The following is a 23,873-nucleotide window of genomic DNA, read 5'->3' as shown; positions in this document are numbered from 1 at the left end:
GAATTAACATTGTGAAAATGACTCTACTACCCAATGAACTGTACAATTTTAAATGGTTCATTTTTATGTTATGTGAATTATATCTCAATAAAATGATCCAACTTTAAAAAAATAGAATTGGACAAGAGATATTAACAAGCAATCTACAGAAGAAATACTAACAGGACTACAATTAAAATGAGAGGTAAGGGCTTCCCTGGTGGCGCAGTGGTTGAGAGTCTGCCTGCCAATGCAGGGGACACGGGTTCGTGCCCCGGTCTGGAAAGATCCCACATGCCGTGGAGCGGCTGGGCCCATGAGCCATGGCCTCTGAGCCTGCACATCCAGAGCCTGTGCTCCACAATGGGAGAGGCCACAACAGTGAGAGGCCTGCGAACCACACACACAAAAAATAAAAATAAAAAGAGGTAATACTTTCAGCCTAAATCCAATGACTGCCATCCTTATAAGGAAAAGGAGATATGCGGATCCACACACAGAAGGAAGAAGGTCATGTGAGGACAGAGGCAGAGATTGTAGTGATGTAGCCGCAAGCCAAGGAATGTCAAGGATTGCCCAGAGCCATGAGAAGCCAGGAAAAGGCAAAACTTGTGACAGAATAAATTTTTGTTGTTTTAATCCACCAAGTTTGTGGTTATTTACGGCAGCCCTAGGAAACTAAAACACCCTACTAAGAATCTATCCCACAGAAGTGCTTGTAGAAGTGGGCAAAGATATTTATAATGTACTAGTGGGCTTACTGCAGCATTCTTAATAATCTCAAAAAGCTAGAAGTAACCTAAATGTCCATCCATAGGTAACCATTAAATGAATTACAGTACATTTCTTTGTATATGGAATATTATTCAGCTATTAATAGAGTTCTTGTATTGACAAAGAAGGATATCTGTGATATATTTCTAAGTGGCAAAATCAAGTAGCAGACAAACATGAATGTTTTTGTAAGATGATATATTTTTACAATTATTAATACTGTATACATACACACATACATGTATATGTGAGTGTGAATTTTCACTTGAAGAGTAGGGATATAAAATAATGCTCATTAAAGTGTTCATGGTTAATTCTGAGGACTTGCAGAGGTGGAGAAAAACTTTGATTCTTTTACTTCCTACTTTTGATAGAGTATTTGCCAGTGAAGATGTACTTCTTTGTAATGGAAAAAATTTTAAACACTCCTTCCACACTACAATTCTTTCAGTTGCTCAAACATTCCACCCTCTTTCACATTTTCAAGGTTTTGTCCATGATTTCCCTCTGCCTGGAACACTGTCTCTGTCGACATCTTCGCCTGGCTATTCATCTGGCAAGTCTTGATTTCTTTGTTACTTTCTCCTGGAAGCCTGCCCTGAGTACCCTTCCCCTCCCTGTAACCTTGCAAAGCTGGATTATACACATATATGACTTTGCTCACGTTATTCTTGCAGCCCAAGATGCTCTTCCACACTCCCCCCACCCACCCAAACTCTATTTTTAACAGCCTTTTGACCTTGCAGAGGCTTTTTACAGAGTTCACCACTGCCATCTTTGTTAAACCTACAGTTCTCTTGGCTTTTCTGATACCTCAGTGTCCTCCTCCATCATTTAACTTCTAATACTGGAATTTCTACAATGAAATCCATCCAGATAAAGGATGAATGGAAGAGACCATGGTGAAAAGACCAGTGTAACCCACAATGCCATAGACAATGGAGCAATATCGACAAACTCCTGAGGGAACAAAAGTGTGCAAGAATTTTCTAGCCTATCTGTTTGCCCTTCAACAGACAGATATTCTCAAACATGCCAAAATTCAAGAAATGCAACACTCATGAGGGCTGCTTAAAAAAAAAGAACTAGTAGTTGATAAAATCTAGACAACTAAGAGATATATCAAAACAAAGAACTCAGGAATAAAGTAGCTGTGATAAAAGGAGTAGTGGTAAGCACTGAATTCATTTACACAGAGAAGCAAGACCAAACAACTTAGAGAATTCTAGGTGGAGAACAGAATGTAAATGTTATAAACTATGAGAAGGTAAAACTAATAATATAGCTAACAAAAATCATGAGTTGTGAGGGGAAGTGCATTTCACCATATTTCATAATGATAACTCATTTCCTCATATTTATAATAATAGTTTATTATGTACCAGGCACTGTGCCAAGTATTTTATATGTATTAACTCTTTTATTCCTCACAACCCAATGAAGTAGGCACTTTCTAATCCCCATTCTAAAAATGAGGCACATAGAGATTAAATAATTTGCCCACCTTATAGCTAGTAAGTGGCAGAACTGATCTTAATCCAAGCAGGCTGTCTTCAGAACCCAGGTTCTTAACCAACTACCCACGGAATCAGTCTAACACTATCAAAAATTGAAACATGGAGATAAAAATATAATAACTATAACCTCTTTATATTTTCCAAATCTTTGATTTTAACTTTAAAATAGCCTTTCAGAGACTACTGTTTCTTGAGGGGGGGAGAAGCATTTATCTGAAGTTTATCAACTTCTTTACTTTCACTTTGATTTATTTTTCTTTTGTTCAATTTCATACTTTTTAAAAGAGCATGTATACTATTTCTATTAAAATTTTATATCTATCCATTTCTCAATCCTTTATAATAAAAGTGATGTCCAGAATAATGTTCATTAATCTTAGTAATTAATGTTTATGAACTGTTAATATCTGCAAGATTGCAAGTAAGCACTTTAAATGGATTATCTCAGTAAGTTATCACAGCAATCTTATAGTTACTATTTTTATCCTCCTTTATTCAAATAAGGAAATTAAGGTACAATAATGGTTATTTCTGGTTAGTACAAGTTTGGAGGTATTTTCTCCCTCTTTTTTTCACTTCTCTATATTGCTTGCTTATTTTATAATGAGTATGTATTTTTAATAAAAATGTGATAACCATTCTAAAAGTATATTTTTAAATAAATAACTCTTGAAGATTCCCCAGTGGTCAGTCTTGAGCTTTTTTCTCCTTCTATTCTGCCCTCATTCTCTAGACCATGTCATCAACTCCCATAGCTTTGAATACCATCCACAGGCAAATGGCTCCCAAATCTCTATATCCACTCCAGGGCCTGTCTTCTGAGTTCCAGACACATATGTTCAACTGCCAACAAGACATCTCCTCTTGCATGCTTCATAAACAGCTCAAATTCAACATGTCCATACTCATCACCCCAAACTGGTCTTCCATGTTTCCTAATCCCAGTGAACAGCACCACTCTCCACCCAAATACACAAACCAGAAATACATGAATCATTTTTTTATTCCTCCCTTTCTCTCACCCTGTGTATCCAATTTATCACCAAGTACATGCTACCTCTAAAGTATACCTCCCAAATCTGTCTACTTCTCTCCATCTCCACTACCACTTCCTTAATCCAAGCCACCATAATCTCTTGCAATTACCTTCTAACTGGTCAACCTTTAAAAATTCTTGCTCCCTTACAATTCACCCTTCTCACAACAGCCAGAGAGATGTTAATAAACATAAAAGGAATTGTGTATCTCCCCTGCTTAAAACCCTTCAATGAATTCCCTCTGTTCTTAGAATAAACTAAGAAACCCCTCACCCTTTGTGGCAGAAACTGCAAACTGCCTACCCAATATGTTTCCCCTTCTATAATAAAACCAGGATTCTTTTAGGAGTAGTAATAGGCTGAGTTGAAAATAAAACCTCCTCATATTACATTATAGCTAGGGGCGGCCATACAACCCAGTTCTAACTAATAGATAAGCGGAAATCTGCAGGATAGGGCTTCCAGGAAAACTGTTACTTTCCTGATGGAAAGAGACAGACTTAGCTGTCACATGTCTTTTGCCCTTTTCATTCTCTCCTTTTGCTGCCTGGAGGTAAAACAGCCATCTTGGAAGCATGAAGATGGAAGCCATGCTCAAAGGATCATAGAACAAAAAGATGGATGCTTGGGTCCTGAAACTTGTATGAGTCCTGAACTGCTGACACTGAGGCTCCTTTATGTCAGAAAAATAAACCTCTTATTTTGTTAAATCACCATAACTTGGTTTCTGTTACATGCAGCCCAAAACAGTCCTAATAGATACAATCTTGTATGATATGGTCCCTGCCTACCTCTTCAGCCTTATCTCAAGCAACTCTCCTCCTCATTCACTGTATTATCACCACACTGACTTTCCTTTTACTCTCCAAACACAACCTCTTTTCTGCTTCAGGGTATTTGCACGTGCTGGTCCCTCTGCCTGGAATAATCTTTTCCCACTCTACACCAGCTAACTTCTACTCATTATTTAGGTCTGAGCTTAAGGGACATCTCCTTAGCATGGACTGCCCTGACCACTCTCCCCACCAATCCAATTTAGGTGCTTTCATAACACCTTAAACATTTCCTTCTTACGATGTTTCATAATTTACATATTTTTATTTATTTACAGGATTTTTTCCTTTTAGTTTAACTTCTGTCTCCCCAACTAGACTCTGAGCTCTATAATATCAGGGACTGTGCTGGTCTTGTCCACTACTAAATACATATCTAGCCCCTATAAAAGTGCTTGCCACATAGATTGCTAATAAACGAACAATCTACTGAAATTTTGAGTGCTTTCTGCCATTTTCCCTGCTCTCCTGAAACAGATTTAATCACTCTTCCTTCTATGCTTCCATGGCATATTGATTTGACCTCTATTTTAATTCAATCTTTTTAACAAATGAGGCATGTTTTAAAGGATCTCAAAGTCTTCTCAGAAGAAAAACACAGCAGAGATGAGATCAGGGAAGTCTTTCAGGAGCTGGTAATATCTAGGCAGTATTTTGAAGGCTAAATGAGAATTTTCAGGTAGACAAGGGGAGGAAGGGAAACACAAGCAAAGAATATAGCATGTGAAAATGTCCTGTAGAGTAAAATAGCAGAGGGTGCTCAGAATCACTAAAGCATAAGGTGTAAGGAAGGCATTGGAAGCATAGTGTGAGTAACATTGTTGAGGAGGTACCATCTAACACAATAAACATGGGTTTCTTCATAAGACTGCTCTCATAGCTTTCTTTTTCTTTTTTTAAGGTTGGCCAAAGAATTGTAGAACAAATAGAACCATGATTTATATTTCATAACTTCCATAATCAACTTCATGCATGAACATGTCAGCAACAGTTAGAAAATTATTTTTCTTCAAGATATTAGGATGTGGATGAAGTCCCACATACATGCTCCATGACTCTGCCCAGCTAAAATACCCTGTTGGCTCCATCTATGGAGGAAATTGTCCAAAATCAAGGCTTGGAGGGATTAGGCAGAGTCAAGACCATGAAGTGCCTATGAGGTCACCATAAGTAGCTTTGATTTAATAGACAATGAATAAACACAGAGGATTTTAATCAGGGGAGAGATTACCCTCAGATTTGAGCCCTAGAAAAGATCATCTTGAAGGAAGTGGATTGGAGGCAAGAAAACCTGTTAGGACTCTATTGCAACACTAAAAGTAACTATGAGAACCTCAACTAAGACAGTGGAAGTTGAGGATAGAGAGAATAAGATTGGGAAGATAATTCAGAGGCAAAATTGACTGGATTTAATAATTGATTAGGCATGGAGGCCTAAATAGGCAAAACAGGAAGAAATCAAAGATCATTTGGAGGTTTCTATTCTAGAAACTGATCATCATGCCATTTAGTGAGAGAGATAATGTAGAAAGAAGAGTATATTTGGAAGGAGAGATAATTAATTCCATTTGGAACATGTGGTATTTGAGGTACCTCTAGGATATCCAAATGGGGATGTCTAGCAGGTTAGATAGACCCATGGGTCTGGAGCCCTAAGAGCAGCTTGGGTTAGAGATATGGACTTGAGACTCATCAGAGAAGATGACAACCTAAACTAAGGCTTTAAAAGTCAATATAGGGAGAAAAGAATGGCTTTGATAGATGTAATAATTTAGAATCAAAAATACCTGGTCACTGATTGGATAAGGGAATGTGACAAAGAGAGGAGAGTCTAGGACAAACCACAGGTTTCTGGTTTTGGAGGCTGGGTGAGTAATGGTTCCACTGTTACGGACTGAATTGTGCCCTTCCCAGCCACCTAAATTCATATGTTGAAGTCCTAATGCCCATTATTTTTTAATGTGACTGTATTTGGAGATAGGGCCATTAGAGGGGTAATTAAGGAAAAATAAAATCGTACAGATAGGTCCTAATCCAATATGACTGGTGCCCTTATAAGAAGAGGAGATTAGGGCATATACCTGCATAGAAGGGGACATGAGGAACATGTGAACATGAGGAAAGCCATCTACAAGGCAAGGAGAGAGGCCTCAGAAGAAACCAACCCTGATCTTGGACTTCTAGCCTCCAGAGCTGTGAGAATATAAATTTCTGTTGTGTTATGGCAGCCCTAGCAAACTAATTCAGCCACCAAGCAAGATTAAGAACATGGGAAAGAAAGTAGGTTGGGGGCAGGGGTTGTGAAAAGAAGAAGGGTTTGGTGTGGGACATGTTGAGTTTTGAGATTCCTGAGGTCCGTCGAGGCAGAGATATTCAAATGGCTTTGAAATTCAAAAGACAGTGGAATTATAGATACAGATTTGGAAATCATTGATATATAGGTGATATTTTAAATTGTGAGAGTGGATGAGATCATCCAAGAAGTGTATATATAGAATGAGAAGATCATCAAAGATAGAACCATAAGGAATATCAACATTAAGGAACAGATTGAGGAAGAGAGCCTAGGAAAGGAAAATAATCAGAGAGAGAGAATGAAGAGAGAAAGAAAACGTATAATTAACCTTTTAAATCTTGTTTCTGATTATAATTAGTTGACTACCTATTGATCTCGGTCCTCAAAGAGCTTTAACATAGTGAAGAAGGCACTACCTTATTCATTCCTGAATCTCCTACACCAAGCACAGTGCCTGCAATAAATATTTGTTAGAGCAAATGGAATTGAAATTAGAACTTCATTCCTCTTTTTTTGTTTTGTTTGCTTATTTCTGGAGTGTGCAGTGTGTGTTGCCACTGATATTTTAAGTTCATAGTGAAAAATAATTTCAATGTGTCCTAGGCTTGGTCCCCTTCCAAACCAACCCCCAGGACAATAGTTTTCATTATAACCTTCTGTCTTTGCCATTCTGGATGGAATTCTGTGCACAGAAGTTATATACATATATGGGTATATCTATGTAACAAATTGCAGCACAGGAGCCCCCTGGGCTCCCTCAGGCTCTGGTATGACATATTTGAGCCATATAAATTCAGCTTCTCCTCTGGCATCTGTTAGCCGACTCACTTGCAACTCCACCTCAGCAGTGGTCTCTTAGTCCTCTCAAAGCAGGGAAAGAGTGCTGTGTGCTGAGAGACCATGGCAAAGAATCCTCCAGAGAACTGTGAGGACTGTCACATTCTAAATGTAAGTTGATTCATATTTTTATTCCCTTTTGAGCAGAAGCATGGCTTCACAGATTTATCATATTGCAATATGAACATTAAAAAGTGAAATCAAGTGACTTTGAATTATGGCTTGCAATTTTAAGGGCTATTGTGTATTGTTTTATTCTCTCTGTTCTTTGCTTAGGCAGAAGCTTCTAAATCCAAGAAGATATGTAAATCACTTAAGATTTGTGGACTGGTGTTTGGTATCCTTGCCCTAACTCTAATTGTCCTGTTTTGGGGGAGCAAGCACTTCTGGCCTGAGACACCCAAAAAAGTGAGTAAATGCACATTATTATCCAGTGTTTCTGTTTTGAGTTTGATTGAACTTAATTAGTGATTGACATATATATTACTCTGAAAATGAAAGTCATTAAGTTCTTTTTGTGTATATTTTTTGGTGGTATGAAAAACTCAGTCAAGGTTTGCTCTCTCTTTTTTGCCTAATTATTTTGGTAAAGGAAAAATATGTTTTCTGCATTTTGGTTAGTAATGATAAGATGTAGAATTACCCATTCTTTTATTATGTTTTATAAGGAGTTAAGATTCCTCACAGAAGCAAAATTTTTACTGTAAGAAAAAATACTTTCCATCTTTCTTTCAATTATCTGGGCAGAAACTGATGGAAAAGTAATTATACTGCCACATAAGAAGAAACCATGAGAAATGGGAGCAAAGGATTTTCAGGGATTATGTTTCTGACTTAATGAATCTGCTGTGAGGACAGGCAGCAAACTCCTTTTCAGAAGGAGCAATTCTCATACCTGAATTCATGTTTATTTGTGACTCAAAAAAGAAAACCAAAAAATCTAGAGCTTTTCAGCTTCTCACGAGCCACAGTCGTTGGTGTCCCACTGAAATAGTAATGCTACAAAGTAGAAAAGTGACACCAAGTCATTAATCACAGATATCACGCTTCTGATACTATGGTTATTTGGTGAAGCTTGGCTGCATTGTAGTTGATATTAGTGTACCTTAGTGTTATTGTTACTCCCGGGCTCACACACAGTGGCTAAGTTTAGATGTGACCCAAAGAAAATCATAGTCCCTTCATGCCAACAATTTCCATTTGAAAGAGAATTAATAAATGTACAAGCTATGAACGGTGAAGATGGTTTTCTGGCTTTGCTACATTTTTCTCTCTGCATGTGGGATGTTGTTATTGCTACCATTATTATTAATTTGTTGTCATGGGATGCTCATTTCTATTTGATAACAGACGTAGGAAGGGAAAGGCAAAAATCCAGTAGGGAGGATAAAATACAAGAAGATAATTGGTATGAACCATTAGGAGTCAAAGGAGTGATAGGAGCAGAGAGGAAAGAATATGGATCAATGAGGAAGGAGAGGCAGGGGGTGAGGAAGTGTAGAAAATAGAAAATCAAGTGGACAAGTGTCCAAAAGAAAACAGAGAAGTAAGGCATAGCCACCTTTGGATTCTTCACCTCTGCTACCATACCCACTTTCATTTAGTACTAGAGGCTACCTTATCAAGTTTAAGTCAGAGGGAGAATGAATAGCAAACTTTGTTTACTTGCTTTTTTATTTATACCTTGTTCCAGAAAGGATTTCACGCATCATCCATTGCCTATAGTTAGCCCTTTCTCTTATCTCTCCCACTGCTCTCTGCTTCTGAACTGCTTACTGTTCACATGTCTTTCTAGAGAAGCCACCTATATTCAGACTAGCAAGGTGGGCAAAGTAATTGAGATCAGGAAAGAAACAGCAAATGACTAAGAGTGCCAAGATGCATACCAATCCAATTCTGCTATTACTTAGCTAATTCCCAAGGTAACATGCTGTCCCACAAATTGAATCTTGGATCCTCTTGACAATTACAGATGGGTTAGAGGAGAATAAACCCTTTCATCCTCCATGGCCATAATGTTCTTAGCTGGGTGTAGTAGGTAGCTAGCCCTCTGACCACCCATACATGTTTGCCTGAACAAGGGGCCAGATGGTTTTTCTAGTTTTATTTTAGCCATTGGAATTGCAAATTCTATTTTGAAAAAGTTTATGTGTTTTTCTAAACTTACAATGCTATTTGTCTCGGTGCAACTATAAATGACTAGGTGGGGACCTTGCTTTTATCTAGTAAGGTGCCAAGCTCACTAACAGAGCCCATGGTCACCTCTGCTTCTGTGTTATATTGTCTTTGATTCTCACTCCAGTTCACTTTTTAATACATTATAAGGAGCAATCCTGTGATTCCTCAAACCAAATGTAAAAATGTGTCACTGCATGCACAGAAGAGGTGAGGTATGCTACCAAATAAAGTTTATCAAGAACCAAATCTCTCAAGAAGTAATCCGTCTTAGGATGTGATTTTTAGCAAAGGGATTCTCAGAAATGAACAAAATCATTACAAAGTAATCTGGTAAAAGACGATAAATAGGTGTCTCCTGGGGCAAGTTTTTCCACCATAAACAAAGGTTGTTTGTTCTCTGTTCCAATGGGGAGTTACAATTTACTGCCTTTGATATTTAAGTCCCGGCCTTCCCCACAAGACCAGGCTGGGTCCATTGCAAACTGAGGAACCAGCTGGAGATGTGGATGCTCCACTAAGCCCACTACCTTTGGTTCCCAGACAAAAAGCCCCAGGGAACATCTGTTGTTTCCAATGGCTAGGGCTGCCAATAAGCCTGCCTCAGAGCTGACTTATGATTGCTGGGAAGTGAAGAGTAGTCAGATTGGTCTTGGAAGAAGATTTGCAGAGGAAAAGGATCCAGGCATCTTGCACAAATTAAAGAGGCTCCCCTAAAGAGTATGGCCTGGCAAGAAACAGCAGTTAGCAGATTAAAACCCAGGCTCTTCTGGACTTTCCTTTACAAGCCTGTGGGACCTGTGGGGACTCTTGGGGCCCTTGGTGGAGAGAACCGGTGATACTGCTGTGCTTATGGATGACAGTGATGTGTTTGGCATCCCGGGACTTTCTCCAAGTTCTTAGCATTTGCTCCTCTAGTCTCCGCCACACATCCTTTTTATTTTGCTTTTGACATCTGTTTATAATTAAGTGTTTATTTAACATTCCACATCTGGTGTTGACATTTCCATGCCAGTAATTTCCCCCCTCCTCCTTCTATTACCTCCCACCTTGGTGGGGATAAAATATCCAGATTCTTTTTTTTTTTTTTTTTTTTTTTTTTTGCGGTACGCAGGCCCCTCACTGTTGTGGCCTCCCGCATTGCGGAGCACAGTCTCCGGACGTGCAGGCTCAGCGGCCATGGCTCACTAGCCCAGCCGCTCTGCGGCATGTGGGATCTTCCCCGACCGGGTCACGAACCCATGTCCCCTGCATCGGCAGGCGGACTCTCAACCACTGCGCCACCAGGGAAGCCCTAAAATATCCAGATTCTTGATCTAAAACGGGGGGGGGGGGGGAGAGCGAGAGAGAGAGAGAGAGAGAGAGAGAGAGAGAGATGAGAATAAAATGAAACAAGGAAGACTAACTTTCGGAGAGCTGTTGCACTCCCTTACAGGCTACAGATCCCCAACCCACAGCCACATAAAGAAGCCACTTGAGCTGAATGAAAGCCGGTCCATCGAGTTCTGTATTCAGCTTTCTCAACCAAGCAGAGGACCTATTCACTCCCAGAGATTTTGAGAGAGCATCACAAGACTTCACTTTCAGGCAGTGACTGCCCAGACATCTTTGAAGCAGATTCCCAAGAGAAACATTCTTGCTTAAAGCTCCCTGTATTACACATTAAACCTGAAACAATCAGAAATCAACTCCCCAGCTAATCCATCCAACATAGAGAAAACAATTCAGAAAAATTCCAGCCTTTAAACCAATAGTTGATAGATGTAACACAGACCTTGTAGCCTATCCCTTCCAATCCTTTGTAGAATGAGGCAGAAGAATAATAAACTAAATTAATGAAATGCTGCCCTTCCTGCCATATATAGGAACCGCCTGGTGACTTTAGGGCTATTTTGAAAGGCTAAGTCCTAAAGCCCACACAGCAATCCACAGTTTCCTGGGGATGTCTCCTCAACTTCTGCATACTACCAGGATGAGATGAGAAGGGGTAGGATATGTGGGCATCCATCTGGCCTCCCCCTCACCTCAACTGCAGATGACCATTAAAAGAGTTTTATTCAAGACTGCAGGCCCAACAGCACTCTAGGCTGAAAATCTTTTGCTCAGAAAAAGCACTTTCCTGCTAAGTCTGGATCGGGCTTTCCTGTGCCTATTTCTTTAAGTTGGCCAGAGACCAACTTTCTTCACTTATCTTTTCACTTATCTTCACTTATCTTTCTTCACAAAGATACAACTTTCTTCCCCGAGTTCCCTGGGCTTTCCTACACAGCAGTTTGATAGGTAAAATGTGGGTCTGGAGAAGCATTTCATCCCCTCAAGGGAAGAGACGGAGATGGAGCTGAAACCTCTTTAGCAGGGGGACTGAGCTTCACCAGATGGTGCCACGTCAGCATTTTTAAAAAGACTTCATTTTATTTTCCTCTCAAACCATTTCAAGAGCAAAGTCCACCCTTGTCCAGCCACTGTCACGGGTTAGCTCTTGGTCTCGGCTGCCAAGGGGCAGCATCAATTATGTAGAGTAGGACTCCGGCTACTAGGGGCACATTCGTATTCAGTCTCCTCATTCTCCTAAGGCATTTGCTGGGCAACTTACTTGGTACCAGCCAGAAAATACCTAGGTCTTCAAAGGGAGCTGTCCTTCAGTGGCTGAGAGTGGGATTGGGGCTACTGTAGGGAAAGCGGCCCAGGAAATCAACAGGTAGTAGCAGTCCAACGGTTCAACCTGACAGGTGTTAGCCAAATCTGAACAGAATTGATTTGGTCAAACTACTATATATAAAATAAATAAACAACAAGGACCTACCGTATAGCACAGGGAACTATATTCAATATCTTATAATAACTTATAAGGGAAAATAATCTGAAAAAGAATATATATATTATTATATATTTTATATATATGGATAACTGAATCACTTTGCCGTACACCAGAAACTAATACAACATTGTAAATCAACTACATTTCAATGTTTTAAAAAATTGATTTTGTCAACTATTCAACATTGCATTTGGCAATGGGTGAGAGATAAAGATGGGAACTGAGCCTCCAGAGACACTTGGTGACTTGTCCAAAGTCACACAGCTTGTAAGTGGCAGAGTTGAGGCTAAGACTAGAACCTGGTCTAGAGACTCTTTTCACTATTCTTCAGCTGCATTTAAGAATAAGGAGTGGTGAGGGTAGTGGGTAGGGAGAAACTTCCAAGCCAGCTTGAGGATCTAGATCAGGGCTCTCCAACCCCCAGCAGGTACTGGTCTGTGGCACCGGGTGGCACAGCAGGAGTTGAATTACCGCCTGGACCATCCTCCCCCCACCCCCGGTCTGTGGAAAAATTGTCTTCCACGAAACCGGTCCCTGGTGCCAAAAAGGTTGGGGACCGCTGTTCGACATGAAAGAAATGGGGTTTTTTTCTTTTTGAAAAAGAGGAATGTCTGTGCTGCCTATGCCAGTTTTTTTTCAGGACTGAGAACTGGTGACTGAAGATGCAGGAGTCCAACTTTGCATAAGAAACAATGTGTCTGCTCTGTGTTGGTTAAAGAAATACCCAGAGGCCCTTTAATTCCCACAGGCTAGGTTGGTATAATATAATACAATGCATTCCCTTCCTTTCCTTCCAGCCTAACACCTGCTAGCCAGCTCTTCTGAGCATGTATTTCACCTTTGGAGAGTGTACCTCATAAACAGACAGTAAGAAATGAAGGTGGAGAGAAGAACATCTAGATTAATCATAGGCTTCAAAAAACAAACCTAAGCCAAATGTCCTCAAATCCCTTTCAGGACAAGCTAAAGCTACCTGCCCCGAAACAGATCCATCACACTGAGGTCTCAGGCAGCTTTACTTTTTATAAAAATCTTTCTTTTTTGATCTCAGAGATGGTCACAAATTGAGGCCAGAAAACACAGCAAACTGTGAAAGGAGGATGTTAGGGCTCATTTGCTGCCTGAGTGGAGAATTTAACTGGACTGAGGAAAGAATTCCTGAGCAGGGAAGAGAAATGAGTTTGTGTTCTCTCCACGTTTTGTCAGTGTGGTCTTCTTACATCCCTAACTCCTTGGGGTTCACCACGTATCTATCTCGTTTTACTTCTGAGTCATATTCCACCCATTGGTTTACCTGTCCAACGCCAGTGTTCTGGACCTTCATAGTTGAGACCAGCCTTATGTGTGGATGGAGTGGGAACCCATTTGAGCGCTGCTGCAAAGATGCCCTTGCCCTTAATATATCTCTTATTCCTGGTGCCATTGTGCTTAAAAACCACCATTAGTAATTCATTCCTTTGAGTTAAGTATTGCACTCATTTTTTTTTTAACAGACAAACACCCATCACTAATACCTTAGTGTGTTTTTTTTAACAGACAAACACCCATCACTAATACCTTAGTGTGAGATCAGTTGTCAGATTGATTTCTTCTTTGATATAAGGTACCTGAAGCACCATGAGATTCCTAGATGTCTAGATAGGAGACAGAGGAATAGAGGGAGATGGAAAGAGGAGGAAGGGCTACGAAGGTACAAAGAGGTCAGGACATAAAAAGAACAGAAAAGGGAAGCTAGAAGCACCAAAGATTAACTTGCCCTAATGTGCCGGTTTGGTGGAAGTGTACTTCTCATCATACTCTGTCCTTCCTGGAATAAAGCTGAGCTGGAGGCAGTCTGAGATGAACTACTGGGAGCCCACTCACACTTCTCGCAGACCGGTCATCCTTCTCTGCTTTAGTTTGCACCTGGAGGGGACAAAACCATTTATTCCCTCATCTCCAGAAAGACCCTCAGCCCCTGAGCCAATGAGCTTAGTAGACAGAAAGGTACTTCTGAAGCCAAAGGCATGAGTTCAGTCTTCATATGGGCCAGTGAAGCTTGCATAGCCATTACCCAGGCAATGTGCTCCACAGGGACCCGGATGAGACAGTATGTCTGGATTTGCTCAAACCCATCCCTAAGCAGTCCAAAGTGGGCCACCAGCATCATCTTCCTAGACAAAGGACAGTCTGTTCCAAAAGGGCACCTTTGATAGTGAATTCCATCTGAGTGAATATATAGCTCCCTACCCCCCCACCCAGATTTTACATATAAATGAAGTCATTCTGAGCCCACTACCATTACAAACAGAAAGGCAACATGCTAGTGAATGAATACAATCAGAATGGACCCCTCCTCCCCTACCAAAAAAAAAAAAACCTCTTTGAAAGAATGCTGAAAATAATCAAGATCTGCTGAGCTTGGCAGTTTCCAATAGTTTTCATCTAGCAAGGTGTCCAAGTGAAGTGCATTGCCAACAGTGCAGGAAAACTCATTCCACAGAAGTACACTGAAATCCTAAATGTCACCAGTATGGTTCCATAGTCTTCTACCAATGATTGAAAATACAGCCTGTATTTTCCCTTTTGCCCAGGTAGGCAGTGTTCCAACTTCCCCTAGTCTCCAACCTCATTTTTCCGTGCAATAATCCATCAGTTGTGCTACTGATGAAACAAACACCCCACCCCACCCCCAATGACTAGTGGTGTCGACATTTGTCTCAACAATGGATAGTATTTCTAAAGAAATTCCCCCCTGTTGGGAGATCTGACAAGGCTGGATCTGAAGTAGATGCCTCTCTCCTCTACTTAGGTCAGGCCCACTGAGAGCTCAATTTGTTGCCATAGGTAGAAGTTTCTCAAGCTGGCTGCAGAGCTGGAACTGAGGACAAATTTATAACTAGAAGCAAATAGCAAGTCTAAAGGAATTTTCTACCTGTCACAAAGCAGGCCAGACTAGCTGTGTTAACTCTGCAGTTGCTGGAAAGTTCTAAATACTGTTTTCCTTCCCCTTTTAAAATATGGTCTCTTAAAAGACCTTGCCAATGCTCAAAACCTCTCTTTAGGAAGATGAGAATTTGCCATTGATGGGGAAAATGTGTTCAATATATACTTCAGCTCTAACCATGTCCAAGGCACTGTAGGGCAGCAAAAAGGTAAATGACATTGTCTCTTGTTTTCCTATTCAGCGACTACATCAACTTTTCACACTTGAAGTAATATTGCTTCTACAAACCCTTCCAATTTGTTTTTCTACTTGAGGTGGGGAAAATTTGACCAGGTTATACTAACATTCAGTCACAGATACCGGCAGACATTAAAAAACAACCCAACCCAGCACAAGCAATACAAGACTGCCACTGGGAACAGTATTATTAGAAAGCAACAATGGCCCTGTAGATGACTTGCTTTTTCAGGTTTTTACTTTACCAAATGTTTTTCATAAGGAAAAATGAGAATGAAAAAACTCGATAGCCAAAGGCCTCCTAACAACAGGGATAAGATAGACTTCCACATGGCACCATCAAGTCTGGCCTGGTTTGTGACAGGTAACAAATTCCTTTAGGTTACTTATTTGCTTCTAGCTATAAACATGTCCTCAGTTATAAGTAATGGGCTTATTAATAGACTGGGATACTCTATGGGACTGGTCCTTTTGGCCCTTAGCAAAATTGTCTCTTTTAGAGGGTAGGAGAGAGTCTGGGGTTTTGTTTCAACCACTCAAGAGCAACCTGATATGCAGCTTTGCCAAGGCGATCTTCTTGGGAGACTCCATATTACATAGTGCATATTACAATTCACAGCTGTTGAATTCTATATGCAGGAGAATCTGGAGAACTTGAAGTCAGCTGAATCGGGTTTGGAAAAGAAAAATCAGGAATCAACTGAATGAATTTGGTTAGCCCATAACAGAAAAGGTTAGGGGAAGGCAGTAAATGTTTCCTGGCGCTTAAAGGACAAAAGGAAGCCATTGAGGTCAGAGTAAGACGATTATCTAATGTTCACCAAGGAGAATGGTCTTCAGAGTTTTCAGAGTCTAAAAAGTACAGATCCGAGACTGTTGAGACAATATTAAATGCCTGGATGGATAAGATAAAGAGCAATGCCTAAGCATTCTAAATCTGTTCAAATCTCTTTCTCAGTCCTAGTGAATTTCACAGCGAGTAAGTGGGTGACTACTGCGTACTTAGAAAGGGAAGTGGTAGCTTAAAGAAGCAGTATAGGTTTTTGGTGATTCCTCTGCTTACCACAAGTGGAAAACACCTTATAGGCTGCTTGCAAAATATCATTTGCTATTTATTCAAGGCTGCCAAGAAAACTGTTGGAATTGTTAGTAATTAGTTCAGCAACTTGGCTTGAATACAAAATACTGGCTCTGAAGGGATCCCCATATCAGCTCCAGTGCCAAGAAACACCTCACTTTAATCTCGAGTCTCAGAGAATTCCCAACGGCAAGCTGCTGAGATGGCACCTCTCTGCAAAGGCTCTGGAAAAAGAAGGTGCCCCAGATATTACCCAATTAAAGTGTCTTATGAAGGGACATACTGAGTATCTTAGAGCTTGTTTTCCTCTGTTCTCCCAGACATATGACATGGAGCACACTTTCTACAGCAACGGAGAGAAGAAGAAGATTTACATGGAAATTGATCCCGTGACCAGAACTGAAATATTCAGAAGTGGAAATGGCACTGATGAAACATTGGAAGTGCATGACTTTAAAAATGTAAGTTGGATCTTTTCCCCCTAAAGCTTCCCACTTAAAATATTAGAACATTTGAGTCAAGTTAAAAATAGCCTGTAGCCTCCATTTAATTTATAAGACAAAGCTTTCCCTTTGAAATCAAATTTTGCCAGCCTGGGGCCCTGACAAACCATGAAACTCATTAATTGTGGCTATTTCAGGAAGTTTTGTTATTTTTTGTCTGTTTTATAGGGATACACTGGCATTTACTTTGTAGGTCTTCAAAAATGCTTCATCAAAACTCAGATTAAAGTGATTCCTGAATTTTCTGAACCAGAGGAAGAAATAGATGAGGTATGTAAGAAAAATAATAGTAATAGTAAAAGCCATAATTTATGGGGGCTAACTCTGTGTCAGACATTGGACTAAATGCTTTACCCTCATTTGATTCTCACAACAACCCTATAGACAGGTACTATTATCATCCCCATTTTCAGATGCAGACCAAAAAGTGACTTGTCCAAGGTTACACAGCTAGTGCAGAGCAGACTGGGATCTTGAACTCAGGCCTTTCAACAAACCTAAAGTTCATGCTTTTAAGTCCAACGCTGTACTTTTATACCCAGGTAACCATTATGTACATTTGCTTCCAAACCAAAGATTTCTGATAAAAGGGGTGAGCCGGAGGAACAAAACCAATCCTGCCAAAGATAAAGTCCTGAAAAAAAGTCCCAAGGCCACCTGGATCCTTGCCACTTTTGTCACACTGTGACATTCACCTATTCTAAAGATTTTAATTCAACACTACTATATATAAAATAGATGACCAACAAGGACCTACTGTATAGCACAGGGAACTCTACTCAATATCTTGTAATAACCTATAGGGAAAAAGAATCTGAAAAAGAAAAAATATATATACATATATATATTTATATATAAAATATAACTGAATCACTTTGCTGTATACCTGAAACGAACACAACATTGTAAATCAACTATACTTCAATAAAAAATTAAAAATTAAATTAAAAAAGATTTCAGTTCATTCACCTTACCATTTTATGCTGGGCTGCTAATAGAATAATCCACCTTTAACATATCACTAGGAAAGACAAAAGTAAGGAAGGTGAGAACTACAGTATAATACAAATTCTCTGAAAGCACACTCCCAGGCCATGGTGAGGTAACCTAGGGCAGCGGTCCGCAACATTTTTGGCACCAGGGACCGGTTTCATGGAAGACAATTTTTCCACGGACTGGGGACAGGGCATGGTTCAGGCGGTAATGCGAGCGATGGGGAGCCATGGGGAGCAGCAGATGAAGCTTCACTCGCTTGCCCGCTGCTCACCTCCTGCTGTGCAGCCAGGTTCCTAACAGGCCCAAGGGTTGGGGACCCCTGACCTAGGGCACCAATGCAATTGCTGAATGGCTGCTATAGGCCTGGTGGGAGATGGAGGATTATTGCCTAAAATACAGCCATCGGTAAGGCCTAGGAGACTTAATTTTTCCCTGAATATCCTGACTGTAATTATGGTATGCTGCTATCTATGACAGCCTACCTCCACTGTAGCCAGAAGAAACAAATATTGGGTTGGGTTGATTTGTTTTAGTGTTTAACTGGCAAATCTAAACTGAGATTATGCCAATGGCACAGTGGCCACTCTATATACTGTAAATACCTCTTTCATTTTCTTCTGTCTCTCCCAGGTTCTTTTTCACTTTTCTCCTGCCCAACTCTCTCCATGTTAATTTTCATCTACCCATTTATCTTTTTCTTTTACTTTTCTTATTTTGGGGGGTGAGGTGGTGTGGGGATCACTTTTTTCTTTCCATTACCCAAGTCTCGGGGTTGTCACTGGCTCCCACAGACATGATATTAGTCTCCTCATGTCCAGAGAAGTTACAGACCCTGGTTCCTAGAATTTCTAAGAAAAAGAAGATTTCCCCCAAAGACGATGCTCTGCTCCCAAGGTCTATGGCAAGTGAAAAGTTTTGGAGATTTTTTTTTAATAAGCCTAATTTGGATGCATCTGAGGAAGAGAACAACTTCCAGGATATTAGGGGCAAAAGTAAGATGAAAGGAGAATCAAGAAGATAAAAAGCTATTATACCCAATATCATATGCTGCTTTTTACAGAAAATAATGTAAGCGTTTGAGTAGGGCCAGCCAGCAATACTTCCCAAACTGATACAACAAGATTTATTTTTCTGAAAAAGTTAAAGGCTGGGACTTCCGTGGTAGTCCAGTGGTTAAGACTCCGTGCTTCCACTGCAGGGAGACTAAGATCCCACATGCGGCATGGCAAAAAAAAAAAAAAAAAAACGTTAAACACAAAGGCCCATAATGTCTCATTTTGGCCCAATTTATTCTTCAGTTAATATTGTCAGGTTGTCTAAATACCACAAGTATTCATCTCATGATAGTGAAATTGCTTTATCTTCAAGAAAATCCTACTTTTTTTTATTCAGGCTACAGATTTTTTTTATGAGACAAATTTGTGGTCCTGAATGACAAAAACCCTCTTATTCTGCACTTCCCTCACCACTGTATCCATACTTTGTACATGTTAAAGATGCAGAGCAGGTATATAAATAGCCCTGATTTTGCTAACAAAGCTAGTCAACGTACAAACCTCATTTTATACAGTCCCTTTCAATGCATCCCAAGTCTTTACAGACTCAAGGGCAAAGGCGCTAAGATGAGACTTTTAAGTGACTAGGAGAAAAATTATACAAAGCCATATTTCAAAGAATAAAAACACTGAAATCATAAAGCTAGAAAGAAACAAAAGAGAAAAGGAAAAACCTTATTAAGAGTAGGGGAAAAAAATGTCAAAGCCCAGGAGACAAATGATTAAGAGCTAGGTACACAAGACAACTACTTCCAACACTAGAAACAGAAGAGAAGGGGGCATTCTTGACAATATAAGAGAGGCTGCCTAAACAAAAAACATCCTGTGAGACAAATTCTAAGCGTCTAGAATGAAAGGAGTAAAATAGTAGTAAGGCCAGTGAAGTCACAAGTTAGACCTGACTTTGAAACAAAGTATCTTTGGTACTACAACTATACCATTAACACACAGTCTTGTAAAACCAAAATATTAGGTTCTGTTGCTACTTAAGTGATTTCACCAATTTGGATTATAGGAGTGTTTTTCAGCTTGAGATCAAATTCAGCTTGCAATCCTAGTCGTAAACCTAAAACAAGGCGGGCACTCACAACATCCATTTAAAAGAAAGAAAACAAATGTAAATCACTCAGGGTTCCAGAAGCCCCAATTAAAACATACATGGCCCAGTGGGAGGCCCAGAAAATGACGGAAAGCCTTCCTGGCTTTAAGGGAAATGGTAGCCGGGAAGGCTCCTGTTTCAGTGAGCAGCCCTACTGTTAGATGGGAGAGGGAGGGACCAGTTGTTAACTCTCCCAAGGGCACCTACTTCACTGGGAGCTCTGGGACTGGAATTATTATTCAGACTCGAAATATGGTATTTTCCAGGATCCCATAATGTCTCACTCATTTTATTAATTTCTCTGCCTATCCCCACCCTGAACTACTTTCTTCTCTCAGAATGAAGAAATTACCACAACTTTCTTTGAACAGTCAGTGATTTGGGTCCCAGCAGAAAAGCCTATTGAAAACCGAGACTTTCTCAAAAATTCCAAAATTCTGGAGATTTGTGATAACGTGACCATGTATTGGATCAATCCCACTCTAATAGCAGGTATGGCCTCCTTCTCCTCCTCCTCCTCTGTTTTCCAAAGTCAGTAACATTTCCAGCATTCAGAGACTACACTTCTAGGAAAACAAATGATCAGCTTATATCTTCTTACATGAAACTGTATATGCTGACTGCCAGTGAGGAGGGAATTTTTCACAGCCAAGTTATAAATCAGATAAATTAATGCTGACAGGCTTTTAAATATCCCAGCAAAGGTAACGCCACCTTAATGTGAGTAGTGATAGTGAAAAGCTAATCTGTCTCTCTCTGCACATCTATATTCATTGCAGTCGGGCTACCAGACTATGGCTCAAACCACTGTGTACCCAACCCAAGAACAGAGGAGAGAAGAGCCAAAACAATGCTCTGTTGTCTCAAGAAGGATTTTCTATGTCAAATGGTGGCATCCTCCCCGGATGATAGGACAGTCACTGCAATACAAATTTCTTTGTGGCTATTTTAGGAACCAGTATAAAAGTAATTGCGTGCGAAAGGTCCAGAGTAAAAGACTCCAGCTCTCAACTTCCAGTCAGCCCATAGAGAGGGCAAAGTCCCTGGACATCTTATTCTGCCCACCTAGTATAGAATTTGGCCTCCCTCATTCTGGACAGCATAGATTACTACATTTCCCAAGAGAGAATGCTCTAACCAATGCGGGCATCTATTGGTACTCTTTGGCCTTTAAAAAAGGCAACTAGGGACTTCACTGGTGGTGCAGTGGTTAAGAATCCGCCTGACAATGCAGGGGACACGGGTTCGATCCCTGGTCCGGGAAGATGCCACAGAGCAACTAAGCCCGCGAGCCACAGCTACTGAGCCCTAGTGCTGCAACTACTGAAGCTCATGCGCCTAGAGCCCGTGCTCCTCAACAAGAGAAGCCACCGCAATGAGAAGCCCACACACTGCAAGGAAGAGTAGCCCCCGCTCCCCACAACTAGAGAAAGCCCACTCGCAGCAACAAAGACACAACCAGCAAAAATAAAGCAACTAAGTGCAATTACTACAACTTCTGCTTCAACATTCTTCTCCTAAAGGACGTTAGTGGAAATCATGATGAAATCTGAATAAAGTCTGTAGTTTAGTTAATTGTATTGTACCAATGCTAATTTCTTAGTTTTGATCATTGTACTGTGGTTATGTAAGATGCTAACATTAGGGGAAATTGGGTGAAAGGTATACAGAAACTCTGTACTATCTTTGCAACTCTTCTGTAAATCTAAGATAATTTCTAAATACCAAGTTTAAAATTTTTTAAGACAGGAAAGAGAAGGGATGAGGAAGGAGGACAGAGGGCACTGAATCAAACCAGGCAACCAAAAAAATATTTACTGAGCACCTGCCGTGGGTAAAATCATTGTAGGAGACACCAAAGTCCCCTGCCCTCAGTTTTTAATTTAATATGCTAATAAGGCAAAGCAGTAAGTGATGCCAAATGAGCAAAGAAGTCTATGTACATGGGAATGGTCAAATTTCTTTTGGAAGATCTCCGTAAGATATCAGCTGCAGGAGCTTGGAAAAGTGGTTCATTCATGCCTAAATGATGGCAGTGAGAAGACACAATGAAAATCTCTATCCCCAAATGCTAGTTCCCCAAGCAAAGCAGTTGTGTCACAACTTTGTGTTTATTACCTTAGTTTCAGAGTTACAAGACTTTGAGGAGGATGGTGAAGACCTTCACTTTCCTACCAATGAAAAAAAAGGCATTGAACAAAATGAGCAGTGGGTGGTCCCTCAAGTGAAGGTGAAGACCCGTCACACCAGACAAGCAGCAAGTGAGGAAGAACTCCCAATCAATGACTATGTGAGTTCTGTTCACGTTTTTCTTGTTAGGGGAAAAACAAAGAGCCTTCACAAAACTCACTACCCCTCAGATCAAAGTCACTGAAAGGATAATGGTCATTGTTTTAAGAAAAAAATATTTAAGAAGCTTGGAATCCCTAGAAGACTCATTCAAAATCAATCTTGTCAATCTCCTGTAATATACAATAATGGAAAGGAATATGAAAAAGAATATATGTATAACTGAATCACTTTGCTGTATAGCAAAAATTAACACAACATTGTAAATCAACTATACCTCAATAAAGTTGTTCTAAATTTTTGTTAATTAAAAAAAATAAAATCAATCTTGATCTAATCCATTGATATATCTCCAAGACCAGGCTCAGGAACTTAATTGCTCACCAGTCCCCAACTCCTATAGTCTTATACTCCTCCCCTGCTTGGCAGACCTCTTCCTAGTGAACCTGCCCCCTCCAACACTGGCTTCTTCTTCTTTCAGACTGAAAATGGAATAGAATTCGACCCCATGCTGGATGAGAGAGGTTATTGTTGTATTTACTGCCGTCGAGGCAACCGCTACTGCCGCCGCGTCTGTGAACCTTTACTAGGTTACTACCCGTATCCATACTGCTACCAAGGAGGGCGGGTTATCTGTCGTGTCATCATGCCTTGCAACTGGTGGGTGGCCCGCATGCTGGGGAGGGTTTAATAGCAAGTCTGAGCTCAAGTGCTTAAACTTCTGGCAGCCAACATATAATAAATGCATGCTATTCAATGAATTTCTGCCTATGAGGCTTTTGGCTCCTGGTAGCCAGCACTCCGGAATTACTTGTAGGTAATTCTTCTCTTCATGTTCTAATAAACTTCTACATCATCATTAATGGCCTGATTGCTGCTGAACACACTGGGTGAGTGTTTGTTAAGAATATTCCCTACAACTGAAATGGAGCAGATCTGTCTCACATGGAAGACAACAATAAAAACTTGCATTTCATCAGGTTTGGGGAGTAGGAAAGGGCAAAGCATAAGGATTCTCAAATACTGTATTTTACTAGGCTGTATTGAGAAAGTGGAAATAGGGGCTGATGACAAAATGACCCCATAACTGATGCATAAAAAAAATGTGTCCTTTTGTGCATACCCCAGTGTCTAATTATGTGAGAGACATATTGTGGACTTGCTTAAGCATCTCTTAAGCCACTGGACAGGCAGTGAGTCACAGCAGGCCAACACTAAAATATTCCAAGTGCTCAGACTCAGCAAAGGAGAAAGCTAACCTAACAAAAAGTGTCCCAGGCTCTCCTCCTGTGAACAAGAACTCAACTTTGGACAAATTCAATACTTTATAAACTTCAGGTATGACTTCTCTTTTAGATCAGTGTCTGGTTACATAACTTTCCAAGGCAATAACCTGGAAAATGGGGACCCATAAATATCATTCA

General features: G+C 40.3%; 1 protein-coding gene across 1 annotated transcript; it reads left to right on the top strand.

The window, feature by feature from the left end:
• The first annotated feature begins 7,249 nt into the window (after positions 1 to 7,249).
• TNMD (tenomodulin) lies at positions 7,250 to 23,301 on the top strand. Its single transcript, XM_030840525.2, has 7 exons — positions 7,250 to 7,384; positions 7,550 to 7,681; positions 16,828 to 16,968; positions 17,179 to 17,280; positions 20,499 to 20,652; positions 22,284 to 22,450; positions 22,931 to 23,301. Exons 1-7 carry the CDS (start codon positions 7,337 to 7,339, stop codon positions 23,138 to 23,140), a joined length of 954 nt encoding a protein of 317 aa, XP_030696385.1. The 5' UTR covers positions 7,250 to 7,336; the 3' UTR covers positions 23,141 to 23,301.
• Positions 23,302 to 23,873: the final 572 nt, after the last annotated feature.

The sequence above is a fragment of the Globicephala melas genome, chromosome X (genome assembly GCF_963455315.2).
Source record: "Globicephala melas chromosome X, mGloMel1.2, whole genome shotgun sequence".
Taxonomy (NCBI): Eukaryota; Metazoa; Chordata; class Mammalia; order Artiodactyla; family Delphinidae; genus Globicephala; species Globicephala melas.
This window is presented reverse-complemented; position numbering and strand designations above follow the sequence as displayed.

Coding starts and splice junctions, on each gene's coding strand:
- TNMD (XM_030840525.2), top strand. CDS start 7,337: ATGGCAAAGAATCCTCCAGAGAACTGTGAGGACTGTCACATTCTAAAT. Junction 7,682..16,827: donor GGCCTGAGACACCCAAAAAA/GTGAGTAAATGC, acceptor CTGTTCTCCCAG/ACATATGACATGGAGCACAC. Junction 16,969..17,178: donor AAGTGCATGACTTTAAAAAT/GTAAGTTGGATC, acceptor TCTGTTTTATAG/GGATACACTGGCATTTACTT.